The sequence below is a fragment of the Lissotriton helveticus genome, chromosome 1_1 (assembly GCF_964261635.1).
Source record: "Lissotriton helveticus chromosome 1_1, aLisHel1.1, whole genome shotgun sequence".
NCBI lineage: Eukaryota > Metazoa > Chordata > Amphibia > Caudata > Salamandridae > Lissotriton > Lissotriton helveticus.
In genome coordinates this window covers 1,344,415,676-1,344,441,464 of record NC_136057.1, presented here as the reverse complement: position 1 = coordinate 1,344,441,464, position 25,789 = coordinate 1,344,415,676, and the positions used below count along the sequence as shown (strand labels likewise).

Below are 25,789 nucleotides of genomic sequence, written 5' to 3'. Positions count from 1 at the left end.
TTCAGTAATGCTATCACAAAATGTTCAGCATTATTTAGCATAATTTGCCTTTGCATGCTGCAAAACAGGGCCGGACTGGCTACCGGGCAGTTTGGAATGCTGCTGAGCTGGGGGGTGATTTCGTTCATGGAGACCTGCGTGTGCTAAACGAAATTCGTTTTCCATGAATTATTTCGAAGAACAGGCAGGGCTTCATGAACTAAATCAGCCCCCACCGCAGTGAAATCAGCCCCCAGCTCGGCAGCTTTCTAAACAGCCCGGCAGCCAGTCCGGCCCTGCTGGAAAATGTTGTTAACCCTGTATAATTTGGCCTTCTCCTGCCACATATTTCCAGTGGACCTGTTTATAGTGCTATGAGGTACCAGTCTGTGGCAGAAAGCACTGTAAATATGTAAGTCATTATTTTAAAATAGTATTTCACATAGTCTAAGCTAGGGTGCTGCAAATAGATGCAGTGTTTGAGATAAAACAAGTTTTTACAAAAAGTTTTTAGTAATAAGTAATCAAACTGTATCTAATGCGGACATTTTTATGTCTCCATTATCCCAGAACTCAGCTGATAATACCCCAACATTACACCTCAAACAGAATAAATATTTGCCACCATGAAGCTTTAAGAAGAGCTACTGGAATTATTCAGCAGGAGAGGACCATATTATGTGGCATGGTTGAATAAATTATGCAGCAAGAAAAGATAAATTATGAGTATAATGCAGCACATTTTGTGGTTAGCATTACTTCATTATTTTGACACTTTAACACCCAAATACAGCAATAAGCAGCTACAAGAATACCAGTCAACCTTTGCAAAAGGCCTTCCACTGCTCCTGAACACTTTGTCACAATTTAAGTAACTTTTATCCCATTTGAGCTGGAATCATTTTTTTGGGGCTAAATTCTGCAACTTTTCCAGCAGTTGGTGGATTATGTAGCAAATGTGGTAAGATCATAATTATGAGGAAAACGCTGCTGCTGCAGAAACTCATAATTCTGGTGACCCTGGCTTTAAGTGCCTCAATCAATTATGGCTGGTGAGAAGGATGGTTTCTTCTTTAACTTTCTGCACCACCACCACACCCTTCACTTTCAGGCAGAGGCACATCAAAGTCAGCATTAACTGTTCAGGGACAGTTTTTATTGTGATAGCTAAGTCCATGCGGAGGCAGGTAAAAGGCCAGCAAGGTTGCATTCAGATGCAGAGCCCTAAACCTCTTGACTCCTGGGACCTCAGAGTAATGGTCCAGGAGAAAGAGGAAAATAGCGATATTCATGGATGTTGTCAAATAGATGGCCCAGAATAGAGAGCACTGTATGGGGACTAATTTTTATGTTTACGAATAGCCAGAGACAGCTTTTTCAGAGAGATACCCCAAAGAAGGGGACAATATAACTGGCGGTTTCGTTCTTTTTTTTTTTTTAAAGGGCCATTCATCAGTGCAGTAGGTACTGCTGCCAGGTGTGTAAGTGGACACTATTGGTTATCATTAATAAAGCAGATGCAGCAGGGTTGGGCCCAGGGATTTTAGGTGCCCACTGTATCACAGTTATGACTGTCTACCTTTAAAAAAGGGACATGGGAGAATGTTTTCCTTTCTAGCATTAGGACCGAGGCCACTCTTGCAGAAGAAAGGGATACGACATGGGAGCTCTTTTTTGGGAATGGGACAGAGAGCCTGTTTCAAGATTGGAGTGATGGTCAGGCATGATGGGGAAGAGGTGAAAGCTGCAGAGGAGATAGCCTGCTACTCAGGACTGCAGTTATCATTAGTGAAGTAGGTGTAGTTGCATTAGGATCCAAGGGTATGAGGGGCTCACGAACAAAAACAATTCTGGGGAGCAGTGTTTGGGACAATACATGTTTTTGTTTGATGCATTTGCTGTTTTATAAGTCTCATATTTGGTGTGGTTTATGAACTATAGAAAAAGTACTCCTGAAATCATCTCATAAGCCATGTCTCCTGCACGCAGTCATGTCTGTTCTGCTCTCACAATCTTTGCCATAAAGTTTTGGAGGGGGGCCCCACCTCAAAACATTTTAGCTTAGGGGGGTTCAGAGCAAAAAAGTTTGAAGACCTCTGATGTAGAGTAAGAATGTGTTTGTACACTATAAAGTAGTTATTAAATGTACGTAAACGCATTCACCATGTTTCATTGCTACAGAATACTGCATGAGGGATGTGTTTGCTATTAATGACCTATCCAGTTGCAAGTCAGTCAGAAGAAAAAGGGGGATCAAGCCAACAATGAATAATGTTTACATTTACATATAGTTCCTGCAGACCTGTATATATTAATTTATTTTTATGGGTTCCTAAGGCACACATATCGGTACTGCCCGAAGGTCCCTCTGTGAAAGGGCGTTAGACCTGTTAGCCTTAATGTGGTCTTCTCCCAAACTTTTTTGCCTGCTTCCTCCGATTTTGGTGGATTTTTGCTTGTGTTGGCCTTGGGGCTCCGTGCACTTTGCCAATGCTAAAGAGCTTGTGCTCACTGCCCTAAACATGGTTTGATTGACATTACCTGCTTGGTATGTTTAATTTACTTGTAAGGCCTGGTGGAGTGGTATACTCTAAATAAATGCTACCATTGGGAATGCAGAACTTATTGTGCCACCCACTTAAATAGCTCTTTAAACTGTTCTCACGTGCCGCCATTGCAGCCTGAATGCAGTGCCACACTGCCATGTTGACTTAACATTTCTAAACCCCTTGCCAAGTCTTAAAGTCCCCTTTTATTACATATGTCACCCCTAAGGTATGCCCTAGGTATCACATACGGTAGGGTGCTGTGTAGTTAAAAGGTTAGACATGAACTTTTAAATTTTACATGTCCTGGTAGTCTAAAACTCCCAAATTCGCTTTTCACTACTGTGGACCTACCCCTCCCATAGGATAATATATGGTATTCCTTATTACATTTAATAAGCTGTAATTCGTAATTGAGAGCGAGATATGTCACGTTTGGTACCTATGGAATTGTAATGATAAACCATCTTTAATGGTAAAGTCAGATTTTTCATAACAATTTTGAAAATGCCACTTTTGAAAAGTTGGCATTTTCCTGCACTTAGACCTTTGTGCCTGTCTTGAGTCACATGACTGTATGTAGCTGACAGTTAGACTTTGTGAATTCCTCACATTCAGTCACACAATAGTGGCATCAGTGAATCAATGACCCATCACTGACAGGATTGGGGGAAGGGGGGTAGAGCTGAGCACAGCCCACTTGCACCTGAATAGACTGTGTCCGGTCTCCTCATAATAAGCTGAACGACCCTGTAATGTCACTGCAACTAGCTTAGAGCCAGGGTAGTGGAGGCACTTCAAAGAACCTTTCCATAAGCTTCACCCACCTTCTAGAAGTAGGGCACCAGTGCATAAACTACTGGACCTGCGGAGGGGCTAATAGGGCTGCCTGCTTCTGTGGCCTACTGTGCACTCTGCCAGACTGCTGCTGCTTGGAGCCTGCTTTCAACCCTCAGAGGCCAGCCCTGCTGTTGAGCCCTGTATCTTCACCCAGGATTGCCAGAAGTGCCTCCAAGAGCTAGTCTGTAGACCTCTTGTTCAGAGCCACTGGGACATAACTGGCTCCCACCATCTTGCCCGCACCAGGACCCCGCCTGAATGAGTCCTGAACTCCGATGAGGTCTCTGTCCACTCATGGACCCTTGGTTGTGGTGCTAAATCTGCCAAGATTGACATTTTCCAAAACTTAGGACAAACAAAATTTGGCCAAAAAGTTCTTTGAGAAACATTAGGAGACTGGGACCAACCTGCTCACAAAGCCGCCCAACATGCATTGCCGGTCAGGTTGACTTTGCTGCTTCTCCCGCTACCTTCTTCTCTGCTTAAGCAAATCCATTTCAGAGGGTCCTTCACCAAAGTGGGATCGACCTCGTGGAACAGACTGTCTTCAGCTACATCCTCCTGCTTCATCCCGCTGGAGATTTTCAACTTCCATTTAGACTGCTAAATCTGAAGGTAAAAATTTTCTCTGCGATTTCGCTTTACGGCCATCTGACAAAGACGTTCCCTTTTTGGACACTCCTGCAGCCTTGCTGAACTTCTACTTTTTCAGATACTTTTCTTTCCAAAGTCCGATGGTAAGCGCTGACTGGGCACAGCCCACTTCTTGTATGCGAACCGCACTCCATCGCAGTTGGCCTGACCTTTATACTTTGACCAGGTCTCACATGAATAGATGTCTGTGGTGAGCTCTTTGATGTTTTAGGCATTAGATTGCACGTAAAACATAAAATATTGATAACGTTGGTGCTACTGATAGGATTTTTGTCATTTTGGTGTGAAATACCTTATTAAATTGTTTCTCTAAATTGGTTTGTGATTTTTTTTGTGTTGGGTTTTCACTTTATTACTGGTTGTGTGCTGTATACATTCTTTAAACATTGCCTCTGAATTAAGCGTGACTGCTTTTTGTGCCAAGCTAAACAGGATTAGTCACAGGTCAATTTAGGAACATCTTGTAGTTCACCCTGCAAGGCATTGTGGCTGTTGCTTGACCATGACTCACAACCTAGTCAATCAACAACTCGATTTTTCAGAAATGGTTGTCCAAAGCAAACAAATGAAATCCAAGGTTCTGTGTTGAGAAGGTTGGACAACTGCTCTGCCTTTCGTGGTGTAAAAACAATAAAGAAGATGGGGATCTCTCTGACTTATGTAGTTGAGTCTTATATTTTGAAAATTAATCAAATGTAAAAAATCACTAACACCATGTACTCAGAAAACTCGGGCCAATTATTGTGCTTAAGACTGATTGATGAATTGATATTGCTTTACAAGGTATGTTTGAAACAGCAAGAATGAAAAATAAAAATAAAGAGTAAAGAATTAAGGAATACAACTCAGTCTAGAAGTTTCAGGTTTTTTAACATATTGATGCAAATAGTAATATATATACTGAAACACAAAATTCAGGAACAAAAAAGGAAAAGGATGAAACAAATGAATATAAAGTATTGTTAAACATCTAAGATCATGTGTTTAGAAAATATGTTTGCTATTCACAAAAAACAACGTTATCAAATATATAAAAATATATAAAAATTGTACAAATTGTTTCCAGAATATAACCTCATAGGAATGAAAAATGATGACACTGAAGTTGTTACTATACACACGATTCCCAGATGGGCATGCTTCATCTAATAATCAAATAAAAACAGATTGGACAGATGATTTCAAGTGTAGCATTCATTTACACAATACGTACTATGTTTGTTTGGGTCAACTGTGGATAAACGAAACCCAGACACAACATTCGCCAAAGTGTTTCTCTGTATTGGAAGTCCATTGCTCGTGTACTTCAGAAAACAGGAATAACTGAAAGAAAGAAATGAAAAATGAAAGATGAAATATTGGCAGAACTGTAGTCCTAAAATCAAGCAATTTGTTAACATGTTCACTTGATAGTCAATTCATGTTTACTACGATACAACCCCTAACATTCTTAAACTCAATCATATTGACAGTACATGCATTAAAAACAATGAAAATGACAAAATATGTAGTTTTCAACTGTTTAACTATAGTGTGAGGATAAGTTCTTTCCAATGGTGTCGGCCTGTTATGGAAGACCTGTTTGGTTGATTGTATCAGAGATCGTGAGTAGGCTTGTGCATGTGTCTGCCTATGTGAGCTGTGTAAATATCTCCATGAACAAGTGCAGGAAGTGAATTTGGGTGTCTGTATTTCGTCACAGAGTACTCTGTGCATAAGTGGTTATCCATGTGTCTCAATGGGGGTTTAATGCATGCATGCGACAGAGTTGTATGGATTGTGTGTTAGGGTTTTCATGTGACAAAGTGGGTCTTTGTGTAATAGTTTTATGTGTAGAACAGACATTATCATTTTAAACAAAGTGCAGCCCAAGAGGTCACACACAAACAGTGTATCCCAAAGGGGATTCATAAATTAAAGTGCCTGATGGACCACACACACACACACATTATCTACTTCTAACTCTACATCTATTTGCACTGAACTATGTACGGAACTTATGTATGTATCCTGTCCCCCTTTAACACGTACACCAAATTGAGCCTGGGTACCACGAGTCTCACACCCAGACATGTGGAATAATGTGCCGCAGAACTACTCACCAAACTCCAATACATCATACTTTGCAATTAACTGTGTATGGCACTTACCTATACCCTGGGCTTCCTCGCCCTTGTACACAGCTGAACTTAAATACACTTCATATCCACCCTCTGAGCTCCTAAGAGTATTCACATCCACAAACATTTAATTGCTGTAGGAAAACTGCACCCAAACAGTCTAGTCAGAAGTCTGCAAACAGAATGTCTAACAACTTCTAGCAAATGATCTCCCGTATCAATCTAGAAACTCAGGGCCTCATTTATGAGAAGTGACGCATCGTTGCGTGAAAGCAGCAATGCGTCAAACTTTAATGTGCCCTCCTTGCGACATGATTGATGCGTCATATTTACTATATGAAGCCTCATGTCGGAAGGAGTTACAGATACGTCAGTGTTTCTGACGTATCTGTATGGCACAAATGTGACGCATTGCTGGAGTGTGTCACAAATGTGACGCAACTCTAACAATGTGTCCTTCACATGGGGCAAGCCCCATGTGAAAGGGCTTGCGTCAGTCTTACGCCTGCTGTGAGGCAGGCGTAAGATATTGACGCATTTGCACAGTAGGAGTGGCGCAGTGAAATCTGGTAGATTTCACTGCGTCACTTCTACGAGACTTACTTATGTGGGAACGCCCACCCTGCATACAATATACCTGACTCAGGTATAATGTAGCGCAGGGGTTTACAAAGTGACGCATCCGCTTAGATACGTCAGTTTGTAAATCGGGTGCAACAGGAGGCATGTTTTACGCCACCGATGCGTCGCAAAAACTGACGCACAGAAAGCGCAAAACTGTCACAAGGCCTCATAAATAAGACCCTCAGTCTATAATAATGGCAGCAAAAGCAAACTCACCGGCCATGGCAATCTCTTGGTAAGCCAATTTGTTTGACATTGCCGTCTGTATTTATCAATATTATTTTTTTGTCAACTTTATCTGTATCTATCCACATTTACTATGGGTTTCGTGAAAACAATAAAGCTGTAACTGGTATATTTCCACATTTATTTAACCAATCAATATGCAGTCATTCTTAAAGGTGTGCCAGATTTCAATGATATGAACATCCGCAGAAGATAAATCAATGTACTTTCATGAAAATATGAACATTTCAGTATCAGCCTTGTGCATATCTACTGCTGTTGAAGCCTCTTTACTAAAAGTCCTTTTTTTTACCACCTTATCTATGGTCCCACAACGTTATTGGCCTGGTAGTCATGGCAAAGTGTATTAAGAATCACTCAAAAAGTGGAAAACAGGGAGCCTTAATTATGAGATACCTCCAGCAATTAGCCCACCAACCTACTCCAGTCTTCATCTCCTAAGTCTCTCAATGCCCCTAGACCACAGGCTTCTAATCCAACGCAGTGACACCCACACTATGTGTAGGCTTTCCCTATGCAGCAAAGGAGCAGCCTTCATTCTGATCCCTGGTGTTAAGTAAGGTGTAAGTTCCTGTGTATTTCAGCTTCCCATGTTCTGCAGCGCCTCAAAGGAGGCTCCTGGATGAGGAGCATTTTGCCACGAACTGTGCAATAGATATATATTTGGACTTAATATCATCAAATGTGTGGAGTGCGCATGATTCATACACGTCACCCACAGTGGTGGTCTCAGCTCCAAGCCACATTGATATTCTTGCACGCCACTATAATTCTGGGCTATCATAGAAGAGGATATCAGGAGCACGCCCATCCTTTTCAGATACCTAGCACAACAGCCATGTGCCGTTTTTTGTAGCCTGGGGAAATGAAGCTTCAGGCACCTGCAGGCTCCAACAGAGACTTGGACCACAATTCAGCCGCAGTACACAGTCACCGGTGATTTAACTCCTACTGCTCATCTAGCTACATATTAGAGCTGTGCAACTATGTAATGCTAATTTCTATTAAACCCTGGTGCCCATCAGTCAGAAGGAGTCTTAGTTTGTTCAAGTGACCCCATCTACAGCCATGTTTACAGTGATAAGTTCTGATCCTGGGGATGGAAGGGGGAGGGGGCAGAACTACCCGTCATGCTGTAAACCCCACTTTTGAAGCTTTCTTCGCCCGACCTGGGGTCTCCAAGACCAAGAGGGAGGTGGCAGACAGCTCAGGAGTGGAGGCACTGCTTGAGATTGCTTCCCTGGGACCATGGCATGCAACTGACCTTGTCCTTTCAAGATTGCGCCATAAGGAAGCTACCGCTGTGCTGCGAAGCAGGCCCTCAGCTGTTACCCAATGGGAATCACTAGACTGCAGCCTTGAATGCAGTCTGGCCATCTTGACATGGGGCTGCAGGGCCGCGTGCTCTCTTCCCTTCCTATTACCAGCCGATTGTCCCAGGGAGCGGAGGATGCTCCACCCACCCACAGGATCAATTGCCATCCAGAGTGTGGTGACGGCACCTGGTATCAGTGTTGTGTGCCCTGTGTCCTGTGGGGGGATGTCGCATTCCCCATACTGAAAGTATCATGGGCTGCCTGGACAACGGAAAGATGATGTGAATAGCATGGAGCTGAATTACAAGGACAGATAGTGGTCCCCTGAGCAGCAAAGTGGAACTTCCCTGTGTACAATATGGAGAATACATCCAGGTGATCACCAGCAAAATAACCAATATGGCTATCCTCTGACAAATTCTCAGGAAGGCCCCAGTGCTTTATTTACTCAGACCTCACTGAGTGCCTTGAACGCCACCATGACATATTCATACCTGGCCAGCTTGGGGACTGTAGGGGGTAATAGCACATCACTGTCATGGCCAGGTTGCCCTGCAGAGAGGACCTGAACTCTGAGCCTCACTCTGTGCACCTCCCCACCAGAGGGCTCAACACTGATGGCATAGAGGGCACCGAGGGCATAGCCTGAGTGGGGCCTACAGACAAGGCAAGCAGCAGGACACCATGTTACTCCATTTGTGAGAGTAAACAGACAGGGGATTACTGACTACTGGACGGACGGAACTCCCTCCGTGTTTAATACCTCAGAGAGAATTATCCAACATTAGTAACCACACGGAGACCTCAAAAGCAGTGGTCTCATCAGATCTCACTAGAGAAGTGTTAATGCTATGGTTTGTTATTGTTTGGATGGAGTGTCATTGCACGACTGGCCGGGGAGGCTTAGTTGAAGTTTGCTTTTATGAGTTCATCCCCAAGTTGGGGGAACTGTTGATGTTTTTCCATTTATCATATGTTGGGGTGTTCGCTTTATTCCTACACCCATGTCCTCCTGGAGGGAGGTATGGAGTGGGCCACATGGTGGGATAAAACTTGCTTCGACTCTGACCGTAGCCAGATGGCTAGCACTACTTCCACTGTAGGGGTGCTCACCTGGGATTCCTCTTCCAAGAGACACAAGGTCCAGACATATCTTAAATGATGGAGGGTGCAAAACGCCTTCTTCCAGGGGACTTGCAGAGGATGGCCTGGTTCTCCAAAAGGGCTGGAGAGGGAAAACTTTACTACTTTGTATTCATTACTCACTAGAGGGGTGCTGGCTTGGATCCTTTCCTGAACCCTGTTCTTCTCACAGATAGAGATCATTGACCCAGAAGGTAGATGTGATATTTGCAGTCAAGTTAAATGGCAAAGATATAGCCCTAGTGAACATTTATACTCCTAATGTGGGCCAGCCATCGTTCTCCAACACCCCTCCTCACCCGTATACACCACTACAATATATTACTCAGAGGAGATCTCAACTGTGTGGCTGATGCAATGTTAGACCACATCCCACACTACCTAAGTCCCCTTCCCGATACACAAGACTACCCATTTGTTTCGAGACTGGATTAACAACCGGGGATTTGATGATACCTGGTGAATCCTATAGCCGGAGGGCGGAGTTTATTCCTTTGACTTAAGTATGCATGAACTATTGGTACATCTAGATTTTTTTTATGGTCTACTGACATATAGACAAGAACCAAAAGAGCAGAATGTCTGGCAAAAGCTCACTCCAACCATAACCTGGTATTGTTGACTCTTGACTGGAAAATGTTCAAACCTAGCATTCCGACCTTGAAACTCAACAACACCAACATTTGACGACCTAATTTTCAGGTTTGCATTGGGGGACATGATCTGTAATTACTTTAGGGAGAACATGGGGGCGGCTTCTTCTTTACTAACAGAATTGGAGGCATTTAAACTAGTAGCGTGCAGTCACTACATATCAGCAGTGGTGGGGACACGGGCCAACTTCATGCCGAGATTGCAAGCCAGGAGTACCTCTGAACATCGTTAGAGGTACTAAATGACAGAACACAGGCATCTCAAGACAGACTATGAGCAGAAAGGGAGACATTCCTAAAGTTAGAGGACTGACAACAGGCAAACGAGTACTGAGTATACATAACAAGAGCAAATGTGGAATGTGACAGTATTGGTAGAATGATGACGTGGCTCACTAACTCAGATAAAAGGGTTCTCAAGTACTTCAAATGCGCAGCACAGAGAGCAAACTTCTTTATAGTCAGGTAGAAATCAACAAGGCCTCCGCGGTCCATTACTCTAATCTCTATGGGTGGTTGGAGGTGGCCCTCATACAACCCCTACATGAGAAAAGCTTTCAGGGCTCACCTAGTCAATGTGCAGGAGGCAAGATCCCATCCCCTATAAGCTATGCACTGTGGGGCCACAGACCCTGTTGGCAACACCACATCGACAAGGCTACAGAGCCTGTAAGCAACTTCCCGTACAGTGGCTTGTCTCTGCACACCTTTTCCTTAATTATGTGCTGTTGATTCCACACTATTTACAGGTCCCTCTGGTCATAACCAGCCGCTATGCGAGGAGGAAGAGGCACACCCTCACTAGCCCGGTGCCTCCTTTCAGTGTGACAGACTGTCCATTGACAGGACACTCACTCCTTCCGCAGTGCCACAGTACCCCAGATGTGTATGGAACATGAGCCCATGGGCACCAGAATCCTGCTCGGACTGGCTGTGTGTGATGATGTCTCTCTACCTGGGTCTTCAGCACTTCTAATCCCCAATTTATCTGCCTCTGCTTGAAACCAAACCAGCTGTGAGGATTTATGCTGTCACTTCACTACTCTAGCTATCACCAGCCCACTTTTGCCATATCTCTAACGTTGGGTGTTTGGGAGCCCAACAGAGCATATGTCACAATTTGTAGATTTTTTTTGCAGCCAATTATGACTAATTTACCGTCCTATATCAAGGACACTCGTCACATTTTAAATATCTTGGGTGACATACAATGGGAAACAGGGATGACACTGGTAACTCTAGATGTAGTCTCGTTGTATACGAGTATAAGAAATGAGTTGGGATTGAAGGCACTAGACTATTTCCTATGAAAGAGACCAGCAAGTCACTGGGAGCATACACGAATGACGTTAACCATGACAGAGCTAATTTTCACACATAATTTCTTCCTATTCAAGGGGGAATGGTTTAGGCAAAAAAACAGGGTGTGGCCATAGGCTCGAGATTTTCACCGGCCTACGCCAATATATTCATGGGCTGGCTGGAGGAGAAGTTCATCTGGGGTCCAGGAGCTAGTGAATGGAATTAATTTATCCTATATTGGGGCAGATTCATAGATGATTGTATTATGATTTGGACAGGAACAGAGGTGGCCCTAGAGGGATTTTACGAATATCTGAACAGTAATCATATGAACATCAGGTTCACCACCACCCATAGTACGACTGAAATAACTTCCTTGGATGTTGAACTGTTTGTAAAGAATGGTTGTATTGAAAGTCGAATGTACCGGAAACCAACCTCATGCAACATGATTTTGCATGCTAAGAGCGCCCATCCATCTCACCAAGTGAAAGCTATTCCATTTGGAGAGATGTTAAGGGCGTGATACAATTGTAGTGAAGAACAACAGTTTAATGAATGCATTAGTGATATGGAGAGTAGATTTATCCGTAGAGGGTATGACAAATGGAATATCAATCAGGCAAAAAATAGGGTGATGAGGACAGAACGCATCACAACCCAGAAACCTTTGAAGAAAACTATAAAAAATGAACAGCCCATTAGGTTGATTACAGACTACACCCCGGTTGGTAGCATTCAGTTACAAAGTATGAACAAGCATTGGAAAGTACTGAAAATTGACAAAACTTTGGACAAGTATGTGGGGGCACGACCACAAATTACATTTAGAAGGGGACAGACTTTGGGATCTCTGCTGAGCCCAAGTTACCCACGGTCGGAGCAACCAACGACCTGGCTAGATGAGCACTTGAAAGGCTTCTTTAAATGTGGGCATTGTGGCATGTGCAGGTGTGCCAGGGACAAAACGAGAAGATTTCAGATCAAAGATGGCAAAATGTATGATATAAGAATGAACATCACATGTAGCACTAAATATGTTATTTATATCATTGAATGTAAATGTTTGAAAATGTATGTAGGGAGCACAATACGCATGCTGAAAGAATGAGTGAACATTTAAGAGCGATAAAGAACAATGATGTGAGGTACCCAATAGCAGAACATGTACATAACTGTATAATGCAGGATCAAAGCAAGAGTTTTAGATTCTACGGTATTGAAACTGTAATCACTGACCCACGGGGTGGAAATAGGGAATTGAAACTGAGGAGACAGGAGGCAAGGTGGATCATGCGTTTGAGGGCCGTGGAGGACACCCTAAATTTTGATCAGGAGCTACAATATTTTCTTGGTGATTAAGTATAGTGCTCTGAGGTTAAGTACCGATGGACTGAGGAACCTGAATTTGCGAAGGGAGAGGAGCGCTCCTGTTAATGGTATGAATGGATTTGAGCCATTCTACTTAAGTAACTGGATTCATGGTGTGAGTAGGATTGTTTGGGAGAACTGGGGGTTCGCATAGCAGGTTATGGCATATCGAGCTATCATAAGCAGCAACAACTTAATTAAAAAGAGATCGAGGGAACATTTTACCTTGAAATCATAATAACACTGCAGACAATGATATTTAAGGAACTATCTTACTCAACATAACTATAAATACCGACATTATTAACCATTTATGTTATTGGTTATCTAGGCGATAGTAGCATCGAACTCCTAGCGCTCATATCTAGAGTTTCTGTGCAATTATGGTAGGTATACAAATATCGAATGATGTAGTGCGGAAGAACAACTTGGGACGTATATTAATAGGGGCTAATAACCTATCATGATAACAATCGAGGATGTGTTTCAATATTGGCATATATGGAGTAATGAGTAGAATTTGCCACATAGTTATGTTATTAGCCATTAAAAGATGGCGGATCTAGGCTTGTACTCGTAGTCCGCTTTCTATGATCACACACGGATCACGTACTTATGCGAACCAGGAAGTGGGTGGAGGTCGCCTGTACTCGGGTGAAGCAGTACGCTAACTTGAAGGTAAGAGGACGTAGTAGGAGTTTTGATTAGAATATTTCAACTTTATGGATGTTTCAGTTAAGTAATGGCAGTTCGTGTCTTATGATTTGGCAGGGGAAGACTGATTGAGTGGCAGGCGACGGTGGGAGAACTATACTTTTTGATTGAGACCAGCACGTTATCGGTAGGTTTTGGTGCATAGACTTCATCTTGAGAGGAGCATAATCGAAGTATTAGAACGGGAGTTAATAGCTGTTTCCGTTGGTTACAGATAATTGGGAGTAACTCGTAGCCTTTCATTGAAATCTACGGCGGCAGCCCTAGGATATTTTACACCGTACGCCATGATCTAGACTTACAGGTAAGACCGGCCACGGGGCGGTAATGCACGCTTGATTGTGATATTATGTAGAGCTTGTATATTGGAAATGTACTGATGTGAGTACAAAATCTGTTTACTTTATAGCACGGATACTGGTGTACACAGTTTTACTTAAGAAAACCTTCAGAGAGAAATCCTTGATTGGAAGTTAACTATTATTCCCAAGGAGGTAGCGAGTCGTCTTGTTAATATTTTAATTACTGAACAAATGCGTGATGAATCTAGCCTTGCCTTGTCTGTCAGGTTCTAATGGTGTTTCAAACAAATCTCGTTTTCACACTGGTACCACGAAATAACGCAAAGTTGAGGTAACTACATCTTTGGATGTAGTTTTATTTGCTTTTTTGCACACGGGCGATGTGAACTTAAATGACACAGTGGTCCCAACTGGTATTGGATTACGGTTGGTCACTTACACCCGATCTGATCTTAGTTAAACCCAGTATATAACGAAATGAATATTTAAGGATTGTAGAACTGACCGAAGTACATAATGTTGAAATGTTTAATGACTCTTAACCAATGAATAACAAGGAGTTATATCTGTCAATCTCATGCATGCTTCACAGAGTTTTACAGCATTAGATGCACAGGATTGTTGGCTAATTGCGGGCTCTGTAATAATGTATGTAGCGCTTGGAAGATGATATTGTAAAAGCACTTCTTGTATCATTTCCAGCCCTGAGGAAGCCGTTGGGTTACCTTAACCACGGCGAAACGCGTTGGCATGACATAAGGGATTGGAGTTGAAAATAATTAAAAAGAAAGAAAAAATCATCAAGAGCCCAATGGATTGTCTTATGTTTTTGTAAAAATTATTGTTAGATATAGAAAGTGATAAGTGGTGTGCTGCGAACGTTATTGGAAACACCTTTGCCACATCTTTGGCTCTAAAGTTAGCCATGGGTATCTCTTTGGGGAGGGAGCTGCAGTGCCTTGAAATTATTTAGTTTCACTTGGTAAGGAATAGAACTCAGATCTATACATTCTCCATTCCCTCATTGGCTACCTGCCTATTACAAAGCCCACTTAAAACCAGCCATTAACAACTAAAGGGTCTTTGGTGCACAACAACTGCAGGTGCCATTGAGTATTATTCGGTGTACTGGTCCACACAGACATCCAACTTGTTGATGACATCAACTGACGTCTCCCTGTACAGAATATATATGATGCACACAGAGGAGGTGCAAATATACTTAGTACCTGCTATCCCCCAAATGTCTGCACCTTGCTGAAAATTGGGTGCAAATAGCTGCACCCTGGAATTTGTGTGGGTTTGGGGCTTCCATATTCACCTCCACTTAAAGGCCTGCTTATATAGGTTTGTGGTCCGCCTCCCCCCGTTCAGATCCGAGGCCACCGAAGTCATCTGCGGCGTTCCTCAAGGCTCCTCGCTCAGCCCAACTCTCTTCAACGTCTACATGAGCCCCCTCGCAGCCATCGCACGCCAGCACAACCTGAACATCATCTCCTACGCCGACGACACCCAGCTGATCCTCTCCCTCACTAACGACCCCGCCACCGCCAGAGCCAACCTGCACGAAGGGATGACAGAAGTAGCCAAATGGATGTCGAACAGCCGCCTGAAACTGAACTCAGACAAGACGGAAGTCCTCATCCTGGGATCCTCACCCTCCGCCTGGGACGACTCCTGGTGGCCCCCCGCCCTGGGCAGCGCACCCAAACCAACTGACCACGCACGCAACCTGGGCTTCATCCTGGACTCCTCCCTATCCATGACCAGACAAGTCAACGCCGTCTCCTCGTCGTGCTTCCACATCCTGCGAATGCTACGCAAGATCTTCCGATGGATCCCCACCGAGACCAGGAAGACGGTCACCCAGGCCCTCGTCACCAGCCGTCTGGACTACGGCAACTCCCTCTACGCCGGAACCACCGCCAAACTCCAGAAGAGACTCCAGCGGATCCAGAACACCTCAGCACGACTCATCCTGGACATCCCCCGCCGCAGCCACATCTCCGGACACCTGAGAGACCTGCACTGGCTCCCGGTCAACAAGAGAATCACCTTCCGGCTCCTCACCCACGCACACAAAGCCCTACACAACCAAGGACCAGGATACCTCAACAGCCGCCTCAACTTCTACGCTCCAACGCGCCAGCTTCGATCGACCAGCCACGCCCTCGCCGCCGTCCCCCGCATCCGAAGAGCCACCACAGGAGGAAGGTCCTTCTCCTACCTGGCCGCCAAGACTTGGAACTCCCTTCCGACCCACCTCCGCCTGACCCAGGACCACCTCGCCTTCAGGAAGCAGCTCAAGACCTGGCTGTTCGAGCAGTAGCGGACCCCCCCCCCCCCCCCCAGTGCCTTGAGACCCTCCGGGTGAGTAGTGCGCTATACAAATGCTCTGATTGATTGATTGATTGATTGGTTCTGCTGTCATGTTAGAGGCCTGTAATCTGTCTTTCATAGTCAACAGCCAATATACTGATGAATACACATTATAACAAATAAGATACCTTTGAACATTAGGATGCTTTAAAACAAAGGTGAAAAATGTGCATCGAAAATGGGCAGTGCAGTAAATCTGGCAGCATTCCGCATCTGGAGCCAAGATTCTCTCAATGTCACTTCCAGGAAAGTCCACATTCTCTAAGAGAGAACCATCTAAAACAGAGAGACAGAAACCATATTATGAAAGAATACAGGATCCTATATAACAATGTGTGGATAGCTGTTTAGGATAAACAATAGGAAAACCAGACAATAGCACACTTTATTTTGTAGTTTAAAGAAGCTCAGTCAACATCTTAACGCACCATCTGAAAGCACAGAAGACTTTAAAAAGCAGACAATAGGGAACATACTGAAAGAAAGAATTACAAAGCAGTGCAGAAGGGTTCAATCTAGGTACAAAATGCTGGATCAAGGATTGATATTCAATATATTGACTTGACATAAGTGTTTTCATTTATTGACATTTATATAGTGCATCCATCACTCTTCACAAACATTAGGTGCTGATAAAAAGTTGGCAGAAGAAATTAACAGTTTCGGGCATAGTGTGGAAACAGATTCAGAAAGTTGCTGAATATCTGGAAAAGGAGATTATATTCTTTGCACAGATTGAGAGGACAAGTGTTCCAAACTTTTGAGCCCAAGATGGAGAAGGCAGTATCTTCCCAGTCTGTATTTAGGGACCACAACTTGTGGTGTATTGCTGGAAATCTACATGAGCCTCATTTAATCTGCACACGGAGGTCATAAACACAATATAATTCTCAAAAAGGTGATTATTAAGTCACACATTCCTTATGATACTGTAATTCATCTATATTTATGGAAAAGGAGAGCTCAGGCCTGTTCAAATGAATATGCCTCTTGGTTAAAAGTGTTGCCTAAATATGTTGAGATAAGCACTTACCTTCTGTACAGTTCTTATTCTATACTCTTTTCATTTAATAGATGTATTTAAAAACTGCTAACAGTCTTTATCAATACAAGTAGAGCATTCTTTTGAATTTAGAGACTTAAACTTTTGTTGTATGGATCAGGTCTTCCAGGGCAGAGCCCCTTTTTCATTTCAATCTTTAGACATATTATTGAACATGTAACAAATGATGAATTGCAGTTCCATTAAATGCATGTTGCTTGAATATGCTTTAATTCTGTAAATGTATAATGTATATCTCTGATAAGCAAGATCAATCAAAAACACATTCAGTGATAATGTTGTGACTATTTAGCTTAGAAATTATTCCAGTATTGTCATATCTTAATATTGTTTTCCTCCATAATTGTATTATTCAATCTATTTTAGAAACTTCTTTTAGGCTTCTTTCTTTTAGTTTTAGGTTCTTAAACACATACATCATTGGTTCTATTTTATCTATAGTATCCATTTTAATTAGCCTCTCCAACTTGCTTATAACTCTGGCATAATCACTAATGAGGCCTTATCATTCCTAGACCTGACAGAGTCAAATCATTCAGATAACAACCCAGATATAACATTTATTATAATATCCAGTCTGAGACAAGTGTTCACTTATCATAATGTCAAGGACATCAAAACAACATCCATAGACATGTCATCAAAAGTGTGTAGTCCAAATTGAATTCCCTCTGTCTCCCATTTTCTTAAATATGCATCTAAAACACTTCTTCTGGTACTAGTAATCTATATCCAACATTCCTGAAACAACATCAGGTTTGTATTCCTTAATGTAATTTAGTATTAAAGGACCACCACTCATTTCTTCAAGTGGAGAGAAACTTCACCCAGGTCACGGACAGATTCAGATGAGAAGAGCATCAGATTCCATCTCAACAGATGAAGCCGCCAGCAAAAGTTCCTAAGGCTCTGTGAAGCATTCCATTCAGGCTTCACGAACTGGTGCCCAGATAGTGTCCTCGCACGCACTCAATCTCCTAGCTATATGCCTTGTGCTCGAAATAATGGACAAGCCGTTCCAAACAAATCCGGTTGTCCTTGTACGTGCACCACTTCCGAAGCTCAGGCTTATTATTTATTCATCTGCAATAAGTAGCATAGCACTTAGAGATAGCAAATCAAGGGTATAAGGGCTATAAATCGTGGTATTCTGATTTTTTCCTGTTTTCCCTGTTATTGAAAAGCTTAGCTGTTTTTCATTATCTTCTGTGATGATATTATGTGCACTAGATCACAGCATATTCAAATAATTATTTTTAAATAAATATTTTTAAATTCACATTCGTTTCCAGTGATCTTGAGTGTGTAAATCATTAATGAAGGATCGTTTGGACTACCAGTGCTCTCTGTGAGTAACCCGAAAGCATGGACATCACCTCCTTTATACATTGGGTGGGTTTCTGCGGAACTACCACCCTGTTTTTCACATTCAGTGCTGGTGCGTTGAACTTAGTTCACTTGTATCACCAAGGGTGTGAAAATAAAACTTGCAGAGCTGAGCCAAAGACTTAGTTTACACAACATTGGTGCTTCATCATTGGGCCTTGGATTTTCTGGACTTTTTAGTAGGTTGATTGCACACTGAAAATACCAATTTTATGCTTAAAAGGGATGTCCAGACCATTTAGTGTAATATTTGTGATTTACCTCCTACTGTTTAATAGGGAGCACCATTTAACATAGGCTTGTTAAGTGCTGGACTGATAAAAGTTTATTCCCCATTTGACTTCAAAGTATGAATGTCATGTTTACTGAATCTATTTGCTAACATTGCACAATCAATTTTATTGTGATAGGAGTTATCAGGGCACACATAACTCTTTGCTAGATATGTTCGTAAGAGGGTGCATGCACATGCTGCATACCGCTGAAATATTTGTACATGCATTCGCTGCATTTTCGCTTGCAATTATTGGGAGCTTTTAGACGTACAGACCTACACAGTTTGAAGTTACATAGGCACTCTACTGAGACCTAGAAGTCTTTATGAGACATCAAGTACACCAGTCTTGGTCTACTGGTCAATTACCCCATACATAACAGAAAGTTAGTAAGGCTTTGCTAAAGAGTGACAGTCACCCATCATGTGTTCGGTGGATTTAGACCATGTGCTGATATACAAATTTTTATACTTCCGTATCTAACACACGTCCTTGTTTAAGTAATATCAGTCTATAGGCGACTTAGACAAGAGGTTATACAAATGACTTTTATAGGACTGGTTCCTACTGAACCTTCACAACATGTGCACACATGCAATACATGTTTATGTGATCAATCCATAAATAGTGCTTCAGACTGCTTTCTCTTGCTTTTCCCTAGTATTTCACTGCTTCGCCTTGTTTTTCTTCAATACAGAGGGATTCTAGACATCGTTTTTGAAGGAATAGAGTACTGCAAAGCAGCTAGCAACTCCAGCACCTTAAGACCCTCACTGGAAATTTGCAGCACTTTATAAATCCTGATTGGTTGATACTCTTCATCTCCTGAAGAAATCAACACTAAACCTTGCTGATTTTGTTACAGCCCTATCAATCACTTACCCTTCATCAGTAAAAACAAAAAAGTGTTCACAGACAAAAAGATTTCAATGTCAACCCCATCCCGCACGACTATCAGATAAGCTTTAGGTCACATGGATCACAGAAACAGATACCATGCAGATAATGGACGATGCCCTCTTGGGCACAGATAAAGATAATCCCTGCCTTCTGATATGCAGGATAAAGTGGCCTAGTGGTCACCCAGAACACTTTCAGTCATTCCAGCATCATCCACCTACTAAAGTCTTGAATGTGATTTGCAGGCAGTGTCCTCAAATGGTCCCCAAGTATACAAATCAACACGTTAGTTCACATGGGCTACCCCAGATTGCAGAACCTTCTCATCACTGGAAGGTTTCCCCAATTATTCATCTCTCCCTGCCATTAACCTCTTCAAGGAGTCCCCTGTACTATCCTTACTGATAAAAGCCTCATAATCCACCATTATGCTGATGACACAACTCTAATATAAAGTCTCCTTCGCTATTGACATTCAGTGCCTCAAGCACTACCTGCACCTCATCCAGACCTGGTTGTACAGCATCATCCAAAAGTGTAATGCCACTAAAACTGAATTCTTTCTATTTAACAACAATAGGCAACAATTAGTTTATTATGAGTTTCCTCATTGCCACACTTTTCATAGCGGCATGACCCCCATGAAAAGTGTGGCGGGGAGGAAACTAAGGGACGCTTTGTGCCTCACACCATGTGAATGCACACATCCCTTGCTAGAGGGCTACTCTAGAGAAGGGGACCACAAGACCGCGCCTTCTGAGGCTATGCAAGAATGCTGTGTGGTCTCCAAACAAGGTAAGGATGGCGCTCACTTCGCATCCGATGCCTTGGCCACTGATCTATGTAATTAGTTTCAGCATTGTTTTCTGCAGTTACTAGGGTCTGACTTTAGTCAATGTACCCACCTCATATATTTATATTTTCCTTATTCTACTAGGAGGTTCCTAATTACATCAGTTTTCCACAATGACAAAAGTCCGAGGTGGCATGGCTATGATTCAAACACATCTAAATGCTAAACATAGGTCTCTGCAGTAGTAGACTTTTAGAACCCAATTACAAGTTTGGTGGTGCGGCACCGGGTCCACCTGCACCCACACCATCAAACCCATGATCAGGCCGCCTACCAGATTAGTGGGTTCCTCCTGTCTGGTGGGCTTTTTCAGTGTTCCCACAGCGGTGCCTCTAAAAACAGGCACCACAATGGAAATGGCAAAAGAGTTCCAGCACGGCATGGACTGAAAAGTCCATGCTGTGAAGGTAACTGGTGTGCATACACACAGGGGGGACTCCTGTTGTGACCCCTGTGTGCATCCACAGGGCATAAATACACCAGGGGGCCATGGAGGACCCCATTGTTTCCTCTCCGCCAGGGTTTACTTGGAAGAGGAACCACCATGTAAACATGGGGGAGAGAAAAGTCCTAATATGCTTGGCGGGACCACCGCGGTCCCGCCAAGTACATGAATGCCTCTACACTGCTACAACACGTCAAGGAATGGTGGTTCCCTGGCGGGTGCAGTGGGGTTGTAGCAGTCCCACCACCTATTGTAATAGGAAGGTGGGGAGACCACCAGCGCATGCCCCTGCAAGTCTGGCGGTCTGTGGACTGCCAGACTCGTATTCAACCCCTTAATGCACTCCCTCGGAATCTGTTTTCAGACATAGCCTCAAAACCCTACTTTTTACACCCGTCTAATTGGTGTTTAGACAAGCAGATTCTCTTCAGAGCTCTCCACTAGCGCAAGGAAGCCTCTTCGGAGATATCAGTGCCCTCTACAAATGCCATGAATTGAATTAAAAGAGCTAAATGATCAGTTCACAACTCTGTTCAGTATTTCACCTTGTATATTTCAGCCTTTTAGGAATTTAAACATCCCCTCAAATGTTTTATTATTGTTTCTTTTCTGATGTTGGCCACTTCATTCTTGGAGGCAGAAATGTTCTTCCTGTATTCTTTTGCTACTCTTTCCTAGGACATTGTAAAATATGGGGTTAAAGCTGAAGGAGTCGCACCCACAGATCATGCACGGGCAACCTATTTATGCTCAGCAAGTGATGGCTGACCAGGTGTTCGCGGGGCGCTTGACGTGTTCGCGGGGCGCTTTGCGTGTTCGCGGGTTTTTTTTGTGCGAGACCGCGATGCGCCCTCTGGTTCATCACTGCCACCCTCTCATTTTTTGTGCCCTTCTGCCCTCTGCCCCACTCGTTTTTTGTGCCAATCTGCCCTCTGCCCCACTCGTTGTGTTGCACTTGTGCCCCTTGCCCCACTCGTTGTTGTGCCCTTCTGCCCCTTGCCACACTCGTTGTTCTGAACTTTTGACCTTCTGCCCTCTGCCCCACTCTGTGACCTTCTGCTCTCTGCCCCACTCCTGTTTTATTTTAGAATGGCGCCGGCAAGCTGCCAGCGCCATTCTAAAATAGTTACTAAGTTAGCTTCATCAGGAAGCACTAATAGATTAAATAAAGCAGGTACTCGAGCACCTGCATTTTATCTATTAGTGCTTCCTGTTGAAGCTAACTTAGTAACTAAGCTTGAACTTTTGCCCCCCGGATCCGTTCCGCTCGCGGATTTGCGGATTTTTGGCAAATTCGCGGGAATTCGCGTATTGTGAATTTGCCGAAAATCCGCGAGCGGAACGGATTTTGCGCCCATGCTTAGTATAGACCTGTGTGGAAGATTATCTCTTAATTGTTTCATATCAGAAGGTTTCATAGTTGATAGTGACAATGGTGGGAACGAGACTGCCGAACAACTGAAATCTATTTTGAGGGCAATAAACACAAAACCTGTGATTTCAAGTGACTGCACAAGGGTTTTCAGCACAATGAACTTGATAATGTCACCCATACAAAACAGTCTTGGTATTGCTTGCCTTTTTTTACTAATGTTCATAGATCTCATGGGCTCTTCTCTGCCTCTTTGGAACTCATAGACATATGTTAACAGGTGGCTGACTGCTCATTATCATGAGGATGATACTCAGTCTAGGAAGATAGATACTACTGCCTATCACAACAAAAGATACCAGAAACATGAGATTATGGGCCAGATGCACAAACTTTCCATTTTGCGAGTTGCAAATTGCATCGAATTTCGACTCGCAAAATGGAATGTACAAAAGTATCTCAGATACTGTTTGTGATTCCTAATGGGGTTGCAAATGGCCTGCCTCGTTAATATTCATGATGTACGTGCAATTTGTGACCCCATTGGAATGTCTAGCACTCACAGGGATGGTGACCTGCTGGGGTCCGCAGACCACCATGTCTGTGGCTGCTTTTTTAATAAAGCAGTTGTTTAAAAAATGCAGCCTCTTTTCCTTAATGGAAAACGCAATACTTGTAAAAAAGAAAAAGGAAACTTTTCAGTTTCATTTTTTAAGGGCAGGCAGTGGTCTCTGGGAGCACTGCCTGCTCCTAAAAATTATTTTCGCACCCATTCACAAAGGGGTGGGGGGTCCCCTGAGGACCCCTTCCTGTTTGTGAGTGGCTTACCACCTACTTGAAGTGGGTGGTAAACTTCAACTGTTTTGCAACCACAAATGCGGTCGCAAAACAATCATACATTGTTGTTAGACTCGTTATTAGGAAGGGATGCCCTTGGCACGCCCCTTCCTAATATTGAGTAGCAAACCATATTTTGCGAGTCGGTAATAGGTTACCGTATCGTAAAATATGGTTTGTGCATGGGGCATACCAATTTTGCAATCACAAACGGGCTGAATTCCTGTTTGCGACTGCAAAAATGGCTGTACATCTGCCCCCAAGTGATTTGTTACCTACATGTTAGTGAGTCATTATACGTCATGGAATTCCTAATTACTCTGTTCTTATGGATAAGCATCCTCTGGTAACATGGTCCCTAGTGTCTCAATTAATATATGTACAGTGTTAAACCTGGCATCATTGGTGTGGTTTCCACTGACTTTTTGCCTTCAGACTTCCTATTTTTGCTGTCTTTAGGACTTTCAGCACTTTACCACTGCTAACCACGGCTAAAGTGAAGGTGCTTTCTGCTTCAAACATGTGTTCATTGGCTTATCCACAATTTGCATATTTAATTTACTTAAAAGTTCCTGGTAAAGTGTAATACATGTGCGCATTGCCTGTAAATCGAATGCTGCTAGTGGGCTTGCAGCACCGATTGTGCCACCCACTTAAGTAGTCCTTTCAACATGACTCAGACCTGCCATTGCAGTGCCTGCACGTGCAGCATTAAACCGCCATGTCAACCTGGCAAATTAACCTTTTTGCCAGGCACAACCCTTCTTTTTAATACAGGCAGGTCACCCTTAAGGAAGGCCCTGGACAGACCAAGGGCATGGTGTAGTGTATTTAAAAAGTAGAACATGTACGCTTAGGTTTTACATGTCCTGGTAGTGAAAAACTCTTACCTTCGTTTTTCACTGCAAGGCCTATCTCTCCCAAAGGATAACATTGTGATTAACTTATTACATTTTTAAAGTGTGATTTCTAATTGGTAAAATAAAGAACTCCCAGGTTTGGTGCCTCTGGAATCACAATTTAAAATATCAACTTATGGTGGAGTCAGATTTTAAATTGCAATTCAGAAAATCCCACTTTTACAAGTTGCCATTTTCTTACTTTAACCGTTTGGTGCCTTCCGTCTGTCTCTGAATATACGTCTGCGGTGTGTGACAGCTGGGCGTTGAGCATTCCTTCAAGATAGCCACACACAAAGGGAGCTTAGGTGTAACTATGAGCCATCCACATCCTGATGGGCAATTCTGGGCAGAAAGGGATCTAGGAGCAGACACTTTCACCTGACTAGGCTGTGTTCTGACCCCACACAAAGGGCTGCATTCCTCTCTGTAGTGACTCTGGAGCCAGGGCAGGGACCTGATCAGATTTCATTTATTAAATCTCATAATGCTCACATATACTCTTGAATAATCTGCTAGACATGATGTCACTTCCTGTGAGGTCAAGGGGCAAGATACCATTTGCAGTGATGTCATGCACAGTGATGTCACTTGCATTCTGGCGAACCTGGTTAGTCCACCCACTTCATGTTTTAGGACGTTCACCCTGTCTGTAATTGTCTCTTACCTAGACCTGCTGTTGCACACACGAGAAAGGCTTGAAGAAGGATGAAATATTTCATGATTTTATCTGGAAAAAATAATTATAGACTTGATTAGTAACAAAATGAAGAGGATGAAAGGAAAAACATGTTAATGAGTTTTACATCTTTCCACTGGTTCATCTCTGAACAGAGTTTCTTTTTAAGTCACCCATTTCACACTTCTATCAGTCAAAGGCAATGACGTAATAAGGGGTGTGTGTTCAAATTAGAGTCTAAAGCCACAAATAGGGTAACATGTCTTTGGTGTTCCTTTTGGGTCTGGAATGGCCTGGTTATCATTGTTTTGCCCTTACATTAATCAGAAGGCTATAGAAAACTCACTGTTTATTGGAAATACAAAAAAGTTGGAATGTGCTGCACTCATTGTGGGTGTACAAAGGATCTACTGATTCGTTTTTTCCATGTTGAAAAAAAACAAGTAATGGCCCCAAGATACGTCCTGGTGTAGAGTAGACTAAATTCTGACGGCAGAGTCCTCGGCCCTTGGATTGAATGATAAGAGGCAGATGACGCATGGATGCTCCACCTCCCACCCAACTTTTCTCTGAATGCCTTTGAGGGTTAACATATGGTTTTGTTATTTTCCAATGTTCTGGGCAGATGGGAATACCAAACCTACTAGCTATTTCTGTTAGTTGTTTGCATGGGACCAGCAGTGCAAATGCACTCTGCAAGCAGGTCAATAATCCTCGACGGCCAGCGAACCCCTTTGGGAAGAGGTTTTCTTAAGAAGATACAAATATTACATGTCATGGATTAGGGCGTTTAAATCATCCTGTAGACATGTCAGCACTGCTTAGGCCCAGGGTAAATGTGCCATGCCAGTTAAACGACAAGAGATAGAGACAATTCCAAAGCATGGCTGG

At 43.0% G+C, this 25,789-nt stretch overlaps 1 protein-coding gene across 1 annotated transcript in view; it reads right to left on the bottom strand.

Annotated features, from left to right (window-relative positions):
• The window catches only part of LOC144823952 (coagulation factor XI-like), a 60,858-nt gene extending 35,909 nt beyond the window's left edge, over nucleotides 1-24,949 (bottom strand). Inside the window, exons 1-3 of the mRNA XM_078682905.1 lie at nucleotides 24,887-24,949; nucleotides 16,318-16,465; nucleotides 5,233-5,342 (exon numbers count right to left, since the gene is read on the bottom strand). Coding sequence (XP_078539031.1) covers nucleotides 5,233-5,342; nucleotides 16,318-16,465; nucleotides 24,887-24,941 — 313 coding nt within the window. The 5' untranslated portion in view covers nucleotides 24,942-24,949. The remainder of the gene's footprint in view (nucleotides 1-5,232; nucleotides 5,343-16,317; nucleotides 16,466-24,886) is intronic.
• Nucleotides 24,950-25,789: the final 840 nt, after the last annotated feature.